The sequence below is a fragment of the Nothoprocta perdicaria genome, unplaced genomic scaffold, assembly GCF_003342845.1.
Source record: "Nothoprocta perdicaria isolate Ctin4 unplaced genomic scaffold, notPer1 scaffold_6, whole genome shotgun sequence".
Taxonomy (NCBI): Eukaryota; Metazoa; Chordata; class Aves; order Tinamiformes; family Tinamidae; genus Nothoprocta; species Nothoprocta perdicaria.
Window position 1 is genome coordinate 7,263,761 of NW_020455865.1, and position 20,380 is coordinate 7,284,140.

At 40.7% G+C, this 20,380-nt stretch overlaps 1 protein-coding gene across 1 annotated transcript in view; it reads right to left on the reverse strand.

The window, feature by feature from the left end:
• PAPPA (pappalysin 1) overlaps positions 1–20,380 on the reverse strand; it is a 180,274-nt gene that overhangs the window by 86,086 nt on the left and 73,808 nt on the right. The window contains exons 7-8 of the mRNA XM_026049405.1: positions 17,222–17,729; positions 332–460 (exon numbers count right to left, since the gene is read on the reverse strand). Of these exons, the coding sequence (XP_025905190.1) occupies positions 332–460; positions 17,222–17,729 (637 nt within the window). The remainder of the gene's footprint in view (positions 1–331; positions 461–17,221; positions 17,730–20,380) is intronic.

The following is a 20,380-nucleotide window of genomic DNA, read 5'->3' on the forward strand; positions in this document are numbered from 1 at the left end:
AGTAATTAATACAGCTCTATATAGGAAATGACATACATACACACAGAGTTATGCACACATATATAAACAGCATATAGTGTACTTTCATATCGATCCTGCTGTCTGGACTCCATTATCTGTACCTGTCTTTATCTACTGGTGCCAGGATAACAGGGCCTAGGTTCCAATTAAATGTCATCATCCTGGTAAACATCAAGCGCATGAGTCATTGCGTATGGATGAGGGCTGTCCTAAGCTAAGGAGACATCAGAGGTCATCACTTCCTTTCTAGTCTCGGATTCTGGCTGAGTAGAGGTGCTCAATTTTATCTGTTTGCTTGCTCGAGACTTACATTTGGATAATCCCGTCTCCACAGTATCCACTTCCAGAGACATATACAAGTGCAGGGGAAGGCTCACTCTCCTCCGTCCCGGAAACAATGACAACCTGGTATGCATATGTGGTCCTATCATTCAATTCCCTGTAACRCAAAATGAAATATGAATTGGTCAGTACAACAAAGGCAGTAACAGAGGGCAGAGAATGGAATGCTGAAATGTCTGTTGGCTGCCAGAACACAGGCCTTAGTTCAGTCGTGTCCTCAGGATATTCCTATATCATTTTGATGCAATTAAGTTTCTGTTAGGGGTCTTTTGTTCCTACAATCTGCTGATGAAAATCATGAATTTCAGTGTCTTGTTGCTCAGATCTACACCTACAGTAGAAATGGCATTATACTGATACCATGGCAGTGTATCAATCAATCAACATGTGCATCAGTAAACAGTAACAGCATTACTGGGAATCAATGGATTTGAGAAACTACTTCTGTGCTTCATTCTGCTTAGCCTTGGAATTAAACTTCTTCACTGGTGTCTCCAGAGCAGAGATAGAATTACCTGCAAGCTTGTGGCATCGTTCATTTAGGAAACTCAAATACTCTGCAAATGCTGATTACTTCCTCAATAACCCTAGACAAAATCCAACCACATCTGGAGCCAGTGGGAATATACCTACTAATTTAAGAGAGTTCTGGACTGAGAATATTTCCTTCATAGATAAATATTATTTACATATGGGTATCAAAACAGTGGACCTAAAAAGAAGGTATCTTCCTCTCCAGGAAGTCCAATAGGATCTACACCACTTTACTGGATCATGGCCTTAGTATTCATACAGACTCAAGAGTGAGATGATCTAAATATTCACAGAAATAATTATCAAACTGTTACAAATTTACACCATAAATCCTGTCCATCTGTGAAGGAGGAATATTTTTTATGTGCAGTACAGAAATATTCCAATCATAGAATCATAGAATGCTTAAGGTTGGAAGRGACCTCAGAGGTCATCTAATCCAAGCCCCCTGCTCCAGCAGGCCCACCTAGAGCACGTGGCACAGGGCTGCGTCCAAGCGGGTTTTAAAGATCTCCAAAGAAGGAGACTCCACAACCTCTCTGYGCAGCCTGTTCCAGTCCTCTGTCATGCTCGCTGTCAAGAAATTTTTCCTTAAGTTCCTGTGGAACTTTTGGTGTTCCTCAGTTTGAGGACGTTTCCTCTAGTTCTGTCAGTGGCCACCACAGAAAAGATGYCAGCCCCATCCTCCTCACTCCCTCCCTTGAGGTATTTATAGACACTGATCAGATCCTGTCTCAGGCTTCTCTTCTTCAGGCTGAACAGGCCCAGTTCTCTCAGCCTTTCCTCATAGGGCAGATGCTCCAGGCCCCTGATCATCTTCAAAGTAGTGAAGTTATTGAAAAAAAAATCACTTTACATTTTCTTGAATTAAAGGAGTTGTTAAAATTGAGTATCTCATATTGTATTGTACAACAAAACTGTTTCTTATAGATAATATATTTGCAAAATAACTACCACTGAGAAAACTTTATGCTTAAAACACAAGGACTTGATTTATTGTTGTCACACTATAAATGTGAAGTGAAACTCAGTGGACCGAAGCTATCACCCAGCTGGCTTGCTTATTCTTTCTTAATTTAATTCCTGTTGGCAATAGTCTGTATTTTCTGTTAGTTGCATTCAGGAAATTAGTCAAATTCAGGTAGCACAAACAATATCTTGATACAGATCTGGGATATATGTACATAGGTATCAGTATGAATGTTTATTCCACTGAAGTGACAAATTTCAAACTTCTGCCTTAGCAAGCTCCTGTTTAAAATAAATCCAAAAATAAATCCAATTTTCATACAGAAAAATAATATAGATGAAATTATGTAGGTGGTCAATCACACACTGACCTATAATAGCTGAGGATCTATCTAGATTTTACTCCTGGATAAATCTACAGATTAACATGGAATGTATCTGATATATATACTGTTAAAATGAAAGTAAAGATAAGCTTTGCTTATTATTGGACAGCTATTTCTCAAAACCATTTGTAAAATACTTAAGATTAATAAGTGTATTTGCAGAAATTTGCAGTGTGTCACTGGAGTACTGCTAACTGCAAAAAAAGGTTCAATTCTTAGAAGAGATAGTTAACAAGTGAATAGTTCAGGCAGTTAGAAAAGCTACAAAATAAATAAACGTTCTTTTCCAAAGAGCTGTGGTCACGCATGCAACTGTAAAATAACTACAGAAGCTCTCAGATTCTGCTTTTGTATGTGATTTCCACTGATATCCATAGGTGATGGTGGGATTCTGCTTAGAGCAGAATGTGTGCCTCCACAAGCATGTTTTAGTATGTGGGAGTGTTTGTGTATGCTTGTGTGTACATGTAAGCAAACGAAAAACAGGAGAAGTTCACATTTSTTTATGTACAGGGTGGGAAGTTGGCAGAACGTAATGGAAGAAGACATGGTACTAAAYTAAGCACAGGAGAGGATATGTTGGTTATGAATTATTAGGTGACTGGAGATTCATGTTTATGTGGGTGAATATGACAAAGAAAACTAGAAATGAAAGTTATTCAGTGGGGAGAACTGTAGCACATTTAATTATATGGACTGTGAACACAAAACTTAATATGGGCAGTGTCATACGTACATTGGAGAAAAGTAACTGCTGGTTTTGTGCCAGTGTGCTTCGGTTTAGTCCTGCCACCTGCTACGCACTAATAAAGGGAAATTTCCAACCTCAGTGTGCTGCTCACAAATGGAAAGCTCTTGCAGAAATGTTATGTCCTATCATGCGCACAATCCTTGTAAGTTAGTGATAGAAAGAAAGAAAGAAAGAAAGAAAGAAAGAAAGAAAGAAAGAAAGAAAGAAAGAAAGAAAGAAAGAAAGAAAGAAAGAAAAGGTCGCTTCTCAAAAAGTGAAGAATTTTGTGGATGTCCCATTTCCTGCATGTAGCATTTCATAGGTCTCAATAACTGGAATTTCAGATTTTTATGTCTTCCTTAACTTTTGGACACAACAGTAATACACAACTTCAGTATTCCTTCAGAGTATCTCCATTCCAGAAAAATATAGGTGCTAAGGAGAAGATACAATACTGAGGGCAGTAATCCAGTGCCATAGTGAAGAAGGAAGGAARAAATGAATCTATTCTCTCCTATATAGTTATGGATCACCAAGGTCAATACTACAGGCTGTATCTGGAGATGTCAGCAAGACAAGCTCTGCTCCAAGAAATGATAAAACCAAGATTTTGGCCATTTAYTGTCTCTCTTGCCTTCCCATGGAGCTGATGGCATACTAGAAGTGATAATGTGCTCCTTCCACTCTGTTGTCAGGTAGGCTCAATGCCCACCCAGTTTCGCATCATGCTTCTTAAGGAAATTAGACAGGAGAACATCTTTAACACTAAGGATATGAACAAACACACTTTGCAATTTATATCTATGGTCTTTAAATGACCTTTTTGAGAACTAAGCAAGCAGCTTCTGCCCATGCAGAGGCAGTTGTATTAAAGAGCAATGACTCAAGCCCTCTCTTCAGAGGGGGAATTTGAATGTACAGTGTTAAATATCCTAAGGGCTACATTCCTGTCTTCTGCAGCAATAGGGGGACACAGGGTCAGAAATAAAGAAACCTCTATTTCTTTTTCTGTTTTTACTGTAGAGGTGAGGCAGTTCAGTTCATCATCTTCTTGTGTGCCTCAGGACTCTGCTCTTGGTTAGCGTGTTCCTATAAAACTTAAAGGGGAAAATTATACCTCTGGGAAACAGTTTTCAGCTCACGCTAAGCTGAGGATCACTGAATTTAGAGGTGCACCAGGGATGTCCCATTCAACCTCAGATGCYGGCAGATTTGCAAGAGTTGATTTTGCCCCAGTCATGTCTACCCTATGTCCACTATAGGACTTCAGCACCAGAGGACACTGGTGTGATRCAGTAAATGCATGGAGGAAAAGCATGCAACCTTCACCCCTCTTCCTACTCTAATGGCAAACATGTTTTTCCTAGTACAAGTAACAGCAGAGGGATTTTTAACAGCATAGACTCTCCTTTCCAACAAAATTGAAAACATCCTTAAAGCTGATCCTAGCTTCTGCTATATGAGAACACAAATGTCCAGAAAGCAAAGAATGCAGACAGTGTTCCTGTTATTAAAGGAAAACACAACAAGGGGTTAGGCCACCTTCACTTAGATTATGGTGGTGGAAGGCACTGCTATGTGATGCCAGCAAAATCAGCACCTCAAGTGTCCCYATGAGGGACCATCTTTCTCTGACCTTAAATAGCCAGCAAGCTGTTGARCCAAAAGACAATGTTTTCAGGACAGCTATTCACACTCCAGAACTAGCCCTGATCTGCCTTGTTTCTCTTTAATGACTTTGCCTTTGCTCCTCTTCCCTAGCAAAGCAAACTTGCTGAGCAAAACAGGAAATTTGCTGGCAACAAACAGCAGTGACCCACATTTTCACTTGTTGTGCTTTCGATGAGCTATTAAAGATGCACTGAATACAACCACACATCAAAGAGCTGAAGATCTGTGTCATTCCCAGTCTCATCCTCCACAGCCTGGAGCTATCCAGTAATTTCCTCACGTCCTGCTCAGAGCCATACATAACCACCTAAACRTCTACCATCATTTACAGAGGGGCTGAATACCTCAAATATTCATTATATCAATGAAGAAGCGCTGTACCACTCAAAAAGGCTTGCAGCTTCTCAGTCCTGGGCACTGAGTTTGGACCTATTATTTCTAGATTATAAGACCTGAACACTATTCTCTTCAATGCTACTTAGAGAGTGTGTCATTAAACTGTGCTGGGTTTTATATCTCAGAAATGCCACCAGGCTGTTTGCAGGCTCCTGCATCTTCAGGTGCTCACAAAAGCTTCAGATAAAGAGTAACCTGAAGGATAAGGTCACTTTAGGACAGTCTGGAGAGACCTGTACCCTGATTCCCCTCGTTTTTCCTACACAGACATCAGTTGTATGGATACATCTCTTTTCCTCTTTCATCTTTCCCTCTCTCACACGTATTCCCCTTCMCCTTTCCTTTCTTTCCCTTCTTTTAATAAAAATGGTATGAGAAGCATGGCAGAAGATAATGAAGAGAATTCCTGTCCAGTTTTGAAATTGGTAGCAAGGAGGGGTAGAATACTGTAAACACAAGAAGGACGTAAAAAATCCAGAATTCTTGCAATGGGCTGTTTTTTCAGCTGTTGTCCTATCTTTTGCTGTTTTGTTAAGCCCAGCAACATGACAGGTGCAAAGGCCTCTAAACAAGTCTCGTGGACGCTGGGCTGACTCAGAAGACATAAATGCAGAGGGAGCAGCCGCAGAGCGGCCTTTTTCTTTCCCCACAATAAGATGCAAAGGCAGCAGCTTTGCTCTGTACCCACTGGCTTTTTTATGAAGTGTTTGTTTGTTTACAAGCAGATGAAAACCAAGCAGTTGAAGGATTAAGTGAACACTGATGGGCTTGAAGAGAGAATGGGGACTACGCTGGGGCTTCCAGCTTAAGTCCTAATTGGAACTTTTGGAGGAAGACCAACAGAGAACACAAGGACCTGAATAGATAATCTCAAGTGAGGACTTTACACTATAAAGTGGCTCCTCTAAGAGCAGCCTGGAGTCTTGCTTGAAAGCAGAAACACCAAGATGATGCTCAAAGTCAGCTTCTGCCTGAGACTGTATCAGAAAGGCATTTCTAGTAACACTCAAAAATAACCACCTTAACCACTTATGCAATACCATAAAAGACTCCACATGTTTGTGGTTGCAGTCCCATTTTTAAGCTGATATCAAATCAGTTAGAACAGGTAAAACATCCTTTGCTTTGTGAAATACTTGTGACAACAAAAGTCCACACCACCATTCATAATTACCACAAGATCAAAACAGAAAATTACTGTGCAGTTCTGCTCTTTCTTACACTCGTGTACTRAAGTAATAATAATAATAAAAAACAAATGTAGTGGCCTCAGAGAGATATTCCATATTTAAACTAGGGTAAATCAGCTTTTAGTCTGTTCCTCTCAACTATAAATGTACATACTGGCTGCTCAGCTCAGCACATTGCCTGCATGAGATGGCCTGGTGCAGTACTACTTGCTTGGATATGCTGCCTTGGCTCTGAAAATCAGGCTCTCCTTAGGACCTTCACCACATTAGACATTTGCCTTTTCAATAGAACTCTTTCTTCTGTCCTTCGTGTGAGAACCATAAGTTTTCRAAGTTCCAAACATACACATATACCCCACTGATTAACTCCAGCAGACTTTGATATAATCATCCAAGTATTTGCCCTGGTACCAATTTAAAACACAGTAGCACATTTAATAAAAACAAAGTTTGCAGCCAAAGCCTTAAAGACACATATATATATATTTTCTTCTTAAAAGAAGAAAAATAGCCATCAACAGACAATTTTCTGCTTTCTTAGTTAAACAAAAAGAATACAAATAATTCTTTTAAATGGGTGATATAGATGAAGGCTCTAAATGGCATCGGGTTACAAACCCCAGGATAAAACAAATCCTGGAGACCCGAGGGCCCCACATGGGTGTTTGCACCAGACAGGCAATTTCACAGGAGCCCACAGGTTTGGTGTGTGAGCACCTGGTTCCCATTAGAGGCTGGGAAGGCGGAGGGAAAGCAGTTGTGCTTGTTTGTTCATCAGTGCGAGCAGATGCTAATTTGAGATGTACGCACTGCTGCCGTGTGAAGTTCACATGCGAGAGGAAAGGTCTGCAGTGTTTTGATGAAGGAATGAAAGCTCTGGTGGATGGCAGGGCCTTTTTTTCCAGCTGCCAGAGATCTGCACGCTTCTACTGATATCCAGGGAATGGCAGCAGTGTGCACCATCCAGGGACATGGCCAAGTCACCTTGCTCCGGCATATTGGCATGGCAGGGGAAGGCAATAACCTAACTGGCAGGTTAGGACAGGTTAATTGCTATTAAGGCCATCATTGGCAGTGAAAACCCCATACCTGTTGTATCGTGCCTCATGATGAGCAGCATCCTATTACTCACCCTATTAATGATGCCCTGGCTGTGCAGCAGCTCCTTAGAACTGCCCACTGCTTGCCGTGTCCATGGCAGGAGCCACACAGGCTTTCACTTGATTTTGGCACCCACGCTGTATGAGGAAGGCCTGATTCACCCCATGCAGGGCCTGGGATCCCAGGAACTGCCCATCAGGATAGGGGACCACAAATCTTCATCCCCTGCAGGGAGCTGGACATGCGGGTCACAGCCTCGGCCCTCCTGTGTCTTRTAGCAAGACTCTGCAATCCAGTCAGGAATACAGCTCTTCCCAATTAGGGTCATCAGCTTGGCAGAATAATGTTCTTTAACTTCTTTGAATCCAGACTCGACCTCTAGGATTTCCTTTCAGTGATCCTCAGCCAAGACCTGATTTTTAGAACTTAATACCCTCATGTTGCTGTATAATCCTAAAGAAATGGTAAACAGAGCCATGCAAGCAGACACCCAGAGCGCCTGATCCAAGGACTCCTGAAGTCGGTGGAAGTTATTATGTGTGTTTTCAGTAGAGCTTAGACTGGGCCCCAAGTGAACACAGATGTTTGCAGTTTTCTCTGGTTTCACCTACACCATCCCTCCTCACTAAAATGCTGTGCTGAGGAGACTGGGCCACTCCAGAGGTTCTGCTCCTGGAGGAGGCTCTATGCGTGTGTCTCCRTGTGCAGATGCATGAGAGAAGACGTTCGTGCTCATACAGCACAGCAGCCACATGCAGAGATACAAAACTAGACGGACTAGATGGACTTTTGGACTAGATGATCTGTAGAGGTCCCTTCCAACCTTAAATATTCTGTAAATATTCTGTGAAAACAAGGTGAGGTGACTGCTTTGTAGGAGCATTTTGTCATTTCCCTCCTTAGCGGCTCTGTGTTTTGCCTTAAGCTGCTTCATTTTATGAGAAATCCTACTAGCCGGTCTCCAGTGGGTTCTTTAATGGTTTAATAACTGAACATTAATGAGCATATTTCTACTTGCCTCTTTCTAAAATCCCATCATGAGCTAATTTCCTCTACTGTCATTAGATCTGCAACTGGTCTTACATTGAAGAAAAAAATCTGTATCACCAGTACTGAGCTTGCAGGACCATTATTTTTGGTAGTGGCAGATAATTTGGGGTACAATTAACAGAGAAGATAGAGCTTTATTTCTACCTTGCCCCTCCTTTCACAGAAAGCTCCAGGAAAGTGTTGGAATGAGGAGAGCAGCAGATGCCCAACATTGCAACATATTTTAGCAAAAAGACTTGACCAAAAAGATTGGGATCAAGATTGGGAAAAGCAACTTCAGGTCATAGAATCATAGAACCATTAAGGTTGGAAGAGACCTTTAGATGTCATGTAGTCCAGCCTCTCTGCACATGCAAGGTCACCTATATCAAGTGGCACATGATTGCGTCCAAGCAGGTTTTGAATATCTCCTGAGAAGGAGAATCCACAACCTCTCTTGCCAACCTGTTCCAGGTGCTTTGGGCTCCTTGAGCACTCTCTGCATTGCATGCCATGGGACAATAGGCCTGAAAGGGTTTTTTATATTGTCTATCACTGTACTGCCCAACAAGGCATTAAGGCATGCAGGTATTCCAATAGGCACAAGGCATGCAGGTATTCCAATGCTACTGTGGCTTTGTTTTCAAATTCTCTCTTGTTCAATTGTTGCTCCAAATTTAACAGAAACTTGGAATTTAATTCCCAAGGAAAGATATTAAAACAAAGTGCCCAAGATATGATCAGACCAATCAAGCAATAAAATAGTAGGAAAATAAGCCATACAGGTGACCCTGATGAAAAGGTAGGTAACATATTTCTGCTTCTTCTGAGGTATTTCAGGCTTACTCCAAGTTTTACAAGAGAGTTATTTTAAAATTGTTGCATAACACATGGCTATCCAATATTTCTTTCTTCAATCAAGCAAAGAAAATGCATTTGTTATTCCTTGGAGATTTCTGATGCTTCTTATCTTATAAGAAGCCCAAAAATAAAAGTGCATATGAGAAGAAAAACATCAGAGAAAAAATATTATCCATGAGATAATGCACAGTTTAATTTACCACACATCTGAGACTTTCACCTGCAATAAATTATTTTGCCCAGCAGGAAAAGTCCCATTTGACCTTGATTTTCTTCCTGAAGCTAAAAACTCTGCTACTATTCCGAGGTCATGAGTTCAAATTCCACCCTGACTCACAGTGATTAAATATATCAAATTCTAATAATATCTATTTGGTTAATAATAGGATAGTGGTTAATATTCACTATTTCAGAGACACTTGTATAGGGCTAAATTGTAGTCCACGGGATTGRTCTCTCTCCAGCCTCTCTGCACAGCACCAGCAGCACACTAAAGACACAAATCCTATCTAGCAGCTGTCCTCAAGGAGGCCCTGATTGGAATAGAACTGGTAAAGCTGCTCCATGTCTCTCCCGAAGAAAAGTGTCATTCCAAAAATGGAGTAGTCCCTGTTCTCGGGCTATTCCCATCCTCTACAACTCCTTCCTTGAGCGAGGCAGCTGGGGCTAATTCAGGGCAATCCTGTTCTTCTAAGATAGACTCAGAATCAAACACTAATCCAAACTGACCTCTCTCAAGATCACAACACTCCAACTATAAAAAAACACCTTTTTTTTTTGGTGGTTTTTTGCTACCTTCTTACATCATGAGCAGTTGAGCCAGAAGGAGTTAAGAATTTTGTCAAGCGCCAGCTATAGTTGCAGCATTACATAAGAAACCACAACAGCTAAAGATCACAAATCTATCACTAGAGCTGGCGCCCACYGGCATCATCATAAAGGCTTAACAGAAACGCTGCCTACTGAATGGGCACGGAGTGTCAAATTGTTCTTTTTCTTCTTCAGGGCAGGGTTAAGGCAATTTGGCAGAGGGCACTAAGGGAAAAAACTACTGTATCTGTTGCGTGTGGGGGGTCAGGAAGCAGATTTCATTCTCTTGCAAAGATAACCTGGCACCTTCAACGAAGAAAGCAAGACAGAAAGCAAGTTATCAGAATGTGGCTTCCAGCTGTCAAGTCACATCAGTCAAATGGAGATGTATAATCCCTAGGAGCACAAGCAGTGAGAGCCTCTAACATTTAATTGTAAGCTCTTTGAAAGAGAGGACCTGGTGTTTTCTTCCACAAAGCGCCCCGCATGTTACTRGCAGCTATAAGTAATAACCACTACCTCGCTATTTAGTAGCACAACATACATACGTGAGGGAAACACGCAGGCAGCAAAGCCAAAGAGAAGAAAAGATGGAACACAAGTAGTTTTGAGCATTTTGGTGCATGCAGTGCGTTCTGCATGTGGACGAGAAGGGATATGTATTCCCTTCTGGCACTCATGAGCATAATTAGTCATCTCTGCTGCCTCCCTGCTCAGTCCCAGCTCCGAACACCACACGATGCAAGTGAGAGGTGAGGCCAGGTTGTCTGAGCAGAGGAAGGAATTTTTCCTGCAGCACTGGAAGCACGGATGCTGTCAGAGGAGGAGTCGCCTTTCCTCTGAGCCCTCACATCTGTTCTGACTATGGGCCGAGGACCAATTTCCTGTGGCTGGAAGAGAAGGTGTGGAGCAGGCAGCAGGCCTGCTTTCTTTCTTATTTTTCTTTTTAGGAAATGGCCAGATTCACTAGGTGAAAACAGTGCAATCAATAGTGGCTGCACGAGGAAGGAGCTGGCATTGCTGCCACTGCAGCATTCAAAACTCTTCACCGAGATGTAGATGCGTATATAAAGGAAATCTGAGGAAAAGCTGGTACACCTAGAGGTGAGAATAAAAATGAGGCAGGCTCTACCCATAGCGAAAGCACTACTGCTAATCCATTTAGGAATCTGGGTAAGGTCAGAGAGGAGCAACTGAAATGCTTATTCCTTAATGCAAGCACTCAGGGTGAAAAACTAGGCAAGAACTAGAATTGCAAGTACCTTACCTGAAACTGGATATCATAGGGGCAAGCAAAACTGAGCGAACATGCAGATAAGAGGGTGTTTGCTTATTGGGAAAGCTGAATATAACTTTGGCCATGCAGCAGGCCACATTAATGATAGAGTTACTGTAAAGAAATGAAAAAGAAGAGTGTGAATAAAAGTGAATGAATTCACATTGAACCTTGGTAAAAGTGATTTCACTGGAGATGAGCTGTAAACTTTCATATGGATAGAGATAGGGATCTCTTTAATATTACAAGAGAGAAGCACTATGGAGAACTGTGTAATTATGGAAAAGAAACTTCCTAGATACAGACTAGGAGAACAAATACTTTTAATAATGGCAGATCTCAGTACTGCTAGATGTGATAGCAGACATCAAATACTTAGGGAATCAACAAGAGATGACGCTACTTTGCACTTCTAGAAGCTACAATAGGATGGACTGAAAGAGAAATTCAGTTGAATTTGAAATTTCTTTCAGCTATCACTTAAAGGTTAATTACTTGCAAGAATGAAATGTTTGTTGAAGATCTGGATCCCAAGTCTGAAGTATCTGCAGATAAGACAGATTTGATAGTCAGAGCAACTCAACACAGAGAGGAATGGAGTCACAGTGTAGCCATAACTGATCTTCAAGACAGGATGTCTTGTGGTCATAACTGATCTTCAGGACAGGATGTCTAGAAATGGTGCACATGTTAGTATAAGACTATATCATATAATTACGAGACCAAGAAATTCTGAGTAAGCTGAAGTTCTTCACTTCAAGAGAGAGGGGAAGAAGCAGTTGAATTTATTTATTTAAGACAACTATGAACTGCCAATTGGATATAGCCAAACAAAGGCATTTAAGGTTCTTTCATGCATAAAGGAAAGGCATTTCCAGGACTAATAAGTGAGTATTCATGCCATTGCACAAGGACATCTGGAATTCTGTATACAGTTCTAAAGGCTGTCGGGAACCCAGATGTGTAGCATGCTGATATCACACGGACAACTTAACAGCTTTTGTAGATAAATATGGGTATGTGAAGAGCTTTCTTAATATTTCCATCCTATCTTTGATACTCCCCAATATTCCTGGCATATCGAGAGATACTTGGCATGGTAACTGTGGAGGAGGGGTGGTAGAAGATGATGATAATATGGGCTTCATTTTTTTGTGTTGGGAGAACATCCACTTAGTGATCTGTATCTTGTTTGGGTAGAAATATGGTGTTAATTATCTTCATGACAGATGGATCTGGCAATTCATTTCAGCTGCTTTAGATCATGCATTCCTCTGGCTGGTAGAACTTCGGAAAACAGAGAAATAGATCTTCAAGATGAATGTGAAGGAAGGAATGCCATAACAAGGACGGATGTAGCCATGAAATTTTAACATTGCATTCAGTAGTGACTTAAGTTTACATATCGTTATTGTGATATTCATACTTTTTAGACCTCTGCTTGCTAGGACCTGTGTCATGTAARTCAAATGTCCCCTTCCTATTGTGCTAAGAGGCTAAATAGTATGTCCTCAATAACTGACAACTGTCTGTAGTGAATTCTAGCTTGTCATGAGTAGCCACTGCTGATTCCCCTAATCTCCTTACTTGGTCAGATTTGTATAAATTTGCCAAATGTTTCATATACATTCAGACTAAGAACTGTTTTCTATCCACATCAACTATGCATAATCTAGGGTTTCTGACAAGTCACTTATCATACAGGTTTCTGATTGGAAACAAATCAGAAACAATACCAGAAACAAATAGCAAGTGCATCAATACCACAAATTTGGAAATAAACAACTGTTTAGGAAGAAAAGCATGAAATCCATCCATGAAATGCTATGGATTCATGAACAATGTCATTAAATATCACGATTCCTGACGATGACAACTTTTTGGCAATTCTATAATCACTTCTAGAAGCTCTAGTGAGATATGGATCSCACTGTCACTAGTGCCAAGTTAAAATGCAATAAATGACATAGAGTTCCTGAGTTTAACACTCTATGGAACCCCTCACAATAACAAAATATTTGAGAATACTGTATTTGCTTAAACAACAACTGTGCACAGATGATAGCCAGTCTTTTCTAATTATTATCAAGTGACAGAAAAACTGTAGTGCTAGAAAGTAGGTGGCCATTAGCTAAAGCTGAGAAGCAAACATATAAAAAACGCAGATTTGTCCCAGTATCTTCTTTTACTTTCTTTCTTCTTCTATATTTTTCTCTRAAGTATGAGTGCAGTATCTCTAGGTGTTTCTTAGGTATTAATACACTGATCTGTGTAAYGATAGCTAGGAAAAATATGTTCTGAAAGAGCATACTTGTGTATGCTAATGATGCTAATCTCTGCAAAACTAAAACACCAAGCCTTTGGGTTAGGATTCTTTCTAGGGCTATTTCAATCAATCCTTTATCTTGAAATATCAACAGGTTATCTTGAAATCAACAGGCTAATGCCATAAAAACCACCAAATCCATCACCATCTATCACATTTTCAGTTTCCTATAAAGGCTGTGGCAGAAACGGTGGAAAATTTTCCCTGTTCTCAAAAACATTTCCAGCTATTCTCACAGCTTTCCAAAATGAACCTTGGCATCTCTCACCCCTGCCAGAGGGGTGAGTATAGATCTTGCCAGTATACCCAGTTGTTCTCTCCCACCAAAATTAATACTAAGAGAACCACAGAGGAGCAGAGACAACTCACCCCAGACTGTCCTACTGCAAAAAATGGTGACTCACGAGACATGCACACACACAGCCCTGTACCTGCAACATCTTCAGGAAAGTTTGCTGCCTTAAGCTCCTCAATTTGATCTTAAAAAATTAACACTTGCTAAGAAGGCCTTCAAGTCACTGGTTACTTTCCAATTTCAACTACATGACAGTACAAGCATTATAGTAATGACAAAGTAAGGACAAAACATTACCACATTACCATTATCACCATCTAACACTTTTTTTCCCCCCGAAAGAACATCCGAAGTAAAACCCTCTATGCACAAGCACAACACAAATTTTGGATTAGGCTGTGAGCTGAGACTTTGAGATTTGCAGACAAGACTCCTTCCTTATCACTCCTTGTGGTGTGAAGACGCAGCAGTTCTATACTACATCTGGCCTGACCTTTTTCCTTCCCATTGATTTATTTAGGTTTCTGCTCTGTTCCTAGGTAGTAAGTCTCATTTGGTAACACAGATGCCAACAATTCTGGCTGATCACACTCAGTGGAAGTGAGTGAATCTTTTCTGGTTTCAGGAGGGTCCAAGGATAAGGTCTTGTCACTTAGAAATGAATGTCAGCTTCAGCTCGAGCCAAGAGCTGAGATTCAAATTCAGCTTCGGGACAGACAGGTCTGGCATTATCTTGCATGTCTTAATAAAACATTTCCACTGTTCTAGTTATTTCCTCTCAATTCCGAAGCACCCTGTGCTGACTAGGCAAAGGTTATCCATTAAAGGCTGTCTCTCCTCTCAGCTTAAAGAGAAGTTACCTCTCTTTGATGGGAGGAAGGTAGGAGAAATTAATTTTTCTTTCAGCATCACCACACCTGGGGAAAGGATCTTGTTCACAGATAACAGTGCAAGCAAATATTTTCTTTGGGATAAAAAGAGAAAGTGAAGATCAAGGTCAGAGGAGGCAAGAGTAAAGATATGCAACTGCCTTCAATATAACCTTCCATAGAACATGTGTGGGTGTCATTTTATTTAATATGGAAAACATGCAAAAGCATAAAGGAGGGGTAACTGGCTTCGGGCTCAGAGAAAGATAAAAAGGGCTGCAACATCTGGTTGCATAGATATACTGAATTTCGGCTGTACAGGATGAAATGAACCGGCAGATGAGAACAGGTTGAGAGAGACTGCATTTACTTCAACATCATATATAAGCAGGAGCATACCCCAGCTGCTCTATCCTTGACTTTCCTAACACATCTTCCCATCTTTCCTGCTTAGGCAGTATGAGGACTGTGGCTAGTCTTTGCAAAAGGTTCTAAGACTCACCTTACCTTTGCCCAGGTATAGACTCACCTTACCTTTACCCCAGCACACAGACGTTCACTGGCAGTGCAATGAGTTTGCTATGTCTGGCCCTACAACAKCCTGCATGTATAGCAGCAGTCTTTGAATGTGCATGGGCCCTTGTCGCCAACAGATCCGAATCATTGCTATGCACATATGTGCATGAAGATAAAAGCTCACTTGCCTTTTTTAAAGATTTCAAACATGTGCTGATGTCCTACATCAAAAGCAAATACACACAGTCAAGAATCTGCATCTGATTCCTTATTCAGTGACTAAGGACTTCATTTTAATTTTGCAAGTATCAGGCGCCTGGTTAAAACTCACTGTCTGGATTCTCTCTGCAGACACTGGAAAGCGCAAGCACTCTGAGGCCAGTTCTCGCAGAGAGATTTGTTAGGAAGGCTGTGTCAGCCTCCAAGAGCTCCTGTTTCTGTCTGTTGGTCTCAGGTAAAATCCAGAAAGCCCAATTTAAATTTTAYGTCTGGTTGTTAGTTGGCTATATAACTAGGTGAGACATACAGGTATAGAAAGATTACCCTACACACTATGTTCAACGCCACAATGGAAAATTGTCATTAATTTCTGGGTACTGTTTTAAGCATTTGAGCATCATTTTTTCTTCACTTCAGAGGGCTACAAACTACAAGCCACCCAAAAATCACAATGAAAGACATGAGATCAATGCTCAGAATACACGTTTTGTTTTGTTTTGCTTTTCACATTTTGTTACGAACTCAAAAATTGGGCCCGTTTCTGTGGGAACTTGTGCTAAGGTATGCAAATATTTCAAACAAAACTAGTCCCATTTTCCAATGAGAATGGGCCAGGTTTCAGGCAAAGATGCTTTCACAGCAAAACCATGGGAAAACTCACCATTTTCCATGTTTCCAATATGCCAATATTCATCTTACATGAAGTGCCAGTGAGTACTGGAACCAGGCTATGACCCAAGAATCCACTTAAGCACAAGCTTAACTTTCTGCACGTGAGTAACATAAGGTAGTCCTGGGTTTCATTTTTTTTATTCACTCTTGTTAGTCATCTTGAATTTTTAAACCCTCAGGAATAATTTGCATCTTCTGAGGTGTACAATTGAGCCATAAARGGGATGGTAGCTTATGATTACTGAATGGTTAATTAATCATTTTTATTATATTCAAATATGCTTTAGAAGAACATAATGATGTATGCTTCCTTGATAATAGCTGTGCTAATTAGATCATCTTTTCTAAATTACAGTGCAGTTTTTTTTAGCAGGTTTCCTTTAATCTGGAGTTCATTTTCAAAAGAGCTTCATGTTGTTCCTACAGATGAGTGAATCATTTCCAGGGAATTATGTTATGCAACAAATGTTTTTCTTCCTAGTTGTAGAACACCTATGGGTAGATTATGGATCTCCCTGAAATCATTAAATATTTTGAAGCTGAGCTATCTTCAAAAATCCTATGTTCTTTTACGAGATGAGTATAATTGCATTTGGAAAGAAATTCAGTCCCTACAACAATCACATTTGATTGTTGATGTAAGAATAGTTATGCTCCAATAGTTTGTGTTAGTGGCACATGAAAATAGAAAATGGCAGTAGCTGAAATACATTTATACATCACTATTTTTACAGAAATCTCTACTTTCATGTGTTCATACAACTAGCCAGGAAATCCCATGATAATTCTCAAGAACTACCCATGCAATCCCAGGCTATTACACCTGAGTATGACATTCTCAGTTCCACAGTGAAACTATGTGAATATCCTACCTTGGTGATACTTGGTAAATCTAACTAATTTAAAATCCCAATATTCAATTGCAATGCCAGACATTAATGTGATGACAAGTTTTGTTTTRTTCTCTAAATAGAGAATAGAGTTAATCTCCCCGAAAAAAGTACTTACGTGTCAACGAATCTCCTGCTGAGGTTTGAGATGACAACTGGGAAACCAGTCTGGAATTGAGGGTCCCGAACCACTTTGTACYGGATGGGTTTGCAGTCAGCACACAATGTGCTGTGGGGCACGGAACTCAGCATAGCAGCATCGATTTCTAGGTGCTCATCCAGAGTATAGATCTGGATACCGTACACCTCCTCTCCCACTTGTCCTGCATCCAGCTTTATGGTYAATGGGATATCACAGAAGACATTCTGTGGCCCGAGAGAAATGTTCTTCCCGCTGATGGTGAGCAATTTGATGTCATTCACTGCTCCACTGGAGTCCCAGTCAGGGGAAACAAATGTCACCCAGATAGTGAGGGACTCTGGAGTCAGGGGGTATCGAAACTCCAGTTGCAGGTAGCAGCCCTGTGGTTCAGGGCAGGCTGGGGGCACTGTGTGCTGGTTGACTGCTGAGTTGGGACTCCATGTTCTGACACTGGATTTACAAGGCTGCTCAACATCAGGGTGCCCTGAAGAAAGAAAAATAAACRAACAAATAAATGGAAGCAAGCAAAGAAAGGAGATAAAGAAGTTGGAAAACATGGGGTGTCACTGGCACCAGTCTTGAAAGACAGACCTATGATAGGAGAGCATGTATGTCCAACAAATCTAATTATTCACTTAAGCAGAAGAATAGCCAAGATCAGYATGAAGAGGAGGAACATAATGCAATGAATCATGAGGAAAAAAACATAAACACAGTATAAGTGTCCAGCTGAACCAGACACCAAAAAAAGGTACCAGTTATCTCATCCCATACTTCTAGCACCTTTGCTTTTTCTAAATCAGGGCATTTTCTACCTCTTCTGCTTGGTACTCTACCTGAGAAACCCACTTGCTTTATCTTAATTTCACCTCAATGCTCCTAGTTATTTCTTGTCTGTCACTCTAAAATACTGCCTTTTTTTCTTGTCTTTAACAAAGAAAAAGAACTTTTGCTAGTTCCAAGAAACTGCTGCATTATGTTGCTGAGAGACAAAATATTCAGTTCACTCCTACACCAGGCTCATCKACTATCTTGTGTTAGTCTCCTTTTCTTCAGATGCACATGGAGCACAGGTCTAAACTGACTCTCTACACTCTTCATGATGAAATAACAGGCACTTGTACTTCTGTGTTTCTCACCGTTGGCTACGTTCTGCTACATGGGAGGTATTAGTGAAAAATAATGAAAGCCACAATACTTGTTGGACTCCCAAATACTATGGTAACATTACAATCTGGCATGCAGTTATGGACTGTAAGATCCAGAGAGGTCAAATGGGTGGAACAGTTGGTAACAGGATCCATTAAGAGATATAAATTCCCTCTTCTTTACCAAATAATCACACACACACAAAAAAAGCAGAAGGCAGGACAGGGAGAAGACAAAGTATAGGAATGAAGAAAGAGAAAAGACAAGATAAAGAGCAACAAGAAGAGAGAAGCAGAGAAGGCAGAGAAAAGAAGAGGGAAGTAGCACACAGCTAAATGTAACCAAGGAAGAAAACAAGATAAGGCACTGGGCAAACATGAACGAACAGAACATCAGTACTAATTTAAAGAGAAAAGGGCAACATGTGAAGGTTATTCTTATTGTCTGTGATCCAACAAAGTGTTAGAAATATGCCTTTTTTTGTCAAGCATATAAAGCACAAGGAATTCTCATCTTCATATCAAATCAACTCAAATGCAGGATGATTTCCCTATATCTCAGGCAGTCCCTTCTGAGATCCAACGTAACTGACCTTCACATACACAACATTTACTGCTTCTCCCTCACCCACACATACCTCATAGCCCTCCTCTCCCCTTTGCATGCCGCAAAATAGTGGGAATGCCACTAACCTCAACATCTGGAGAGACCAAAGCAGTAAAGGATTTTGAAGTAAGCCAGAGTTTCATTTAACACACTCAATTTTTTTCCCCTGGCAAGCTTACAAGTACTCAGTGTATAAACATTTTGTGTTGCAAATACCCTAATCAACTCATGTTATCTCAGAACATTCACTGCTGTCCCCTGTGCTGGACTSGGCCCTCATATGACTCTTCTGCAGATTCACATCAAATTCATGACTGCAGACCAAAGAAGGTATTTTTAACACCAGGATCTCAAAGTGCAGTGGAAAGATTTGTGCATCTTGTTGATGCCTTCTCAGAGATAGAAAAACGGAGTTGATTCATGGTCACAACCAAAACATTTTTAGAAGTGGCCTCTATTTGGGTTCTTGCACATTCATCTCTGACGGATCAAGGCCTATACACCAAGGCAGTGAATGAACCTACATGTTTTGGTAGGACAGGGACTGATTCACTGAGTTAGGATGAACAGAACTCAGCCTGAAGGGAGTTTCATGCAGATCATTGCTCCACACTGAGTGACAGCAGCATTACCTGGCAAAACTGGTCTTCAGTCTTGCATAGACTGAAAGTCTAACCGAAGTACTGAGGTTAAGACAAATGAATCCCTTTTTTAAACATTGTCAGGATCATAGCCATGGGTAAGGAACACTCTTTACTGGTGGAATAGAAATAAARCCTCATTCCATAGAGCTCTAGTTTTCTAGAGATGAGTGAACACTATGAAAAATGAAGTTACAAATACTAGTATATAAAAAGAAATGATACAGTGGTGGTTGTAGCCCGGTATGCTCAGGTTCTGGAGATCTTTTAAGATCATCAGCAAGATTGAATGTAAAAAAAAAGGGATCTCCTACAACATCTTGACTTGCCAAGTGTAAAAAAGCACAAACATGAGGTTGGTGAGGATATGGCAAAGCCCATCTCTTATTTAGAGAACAGGCATGGCAGGCTTGGAGGGAGGTTTTCCCAAGCCATCAGCCATAGCCAAAGTACTGAACATCAGAGGAATCCTTCTTCACTCATGTGAAGGTGGAGAGAAGGAGCTAGGAACAGATCCCTCCATGTAGACAGAAACTTGAAGCACTGGGACAGGAGGCTAGCAGGGATTAGCAGCCTCTGGGACTGTTGCCACTGCAACAACCAGAATTCATTTGTCACATTTCTAATTTGATRAAGGCAAAAGGCCTTCCAATGTGACTCTAATGTCCAGCTGGGACACTCCACTTTGAAATACAGAAGGACTTGCTCTCAAGTGAAATATTAACCACTGATAAAAGTA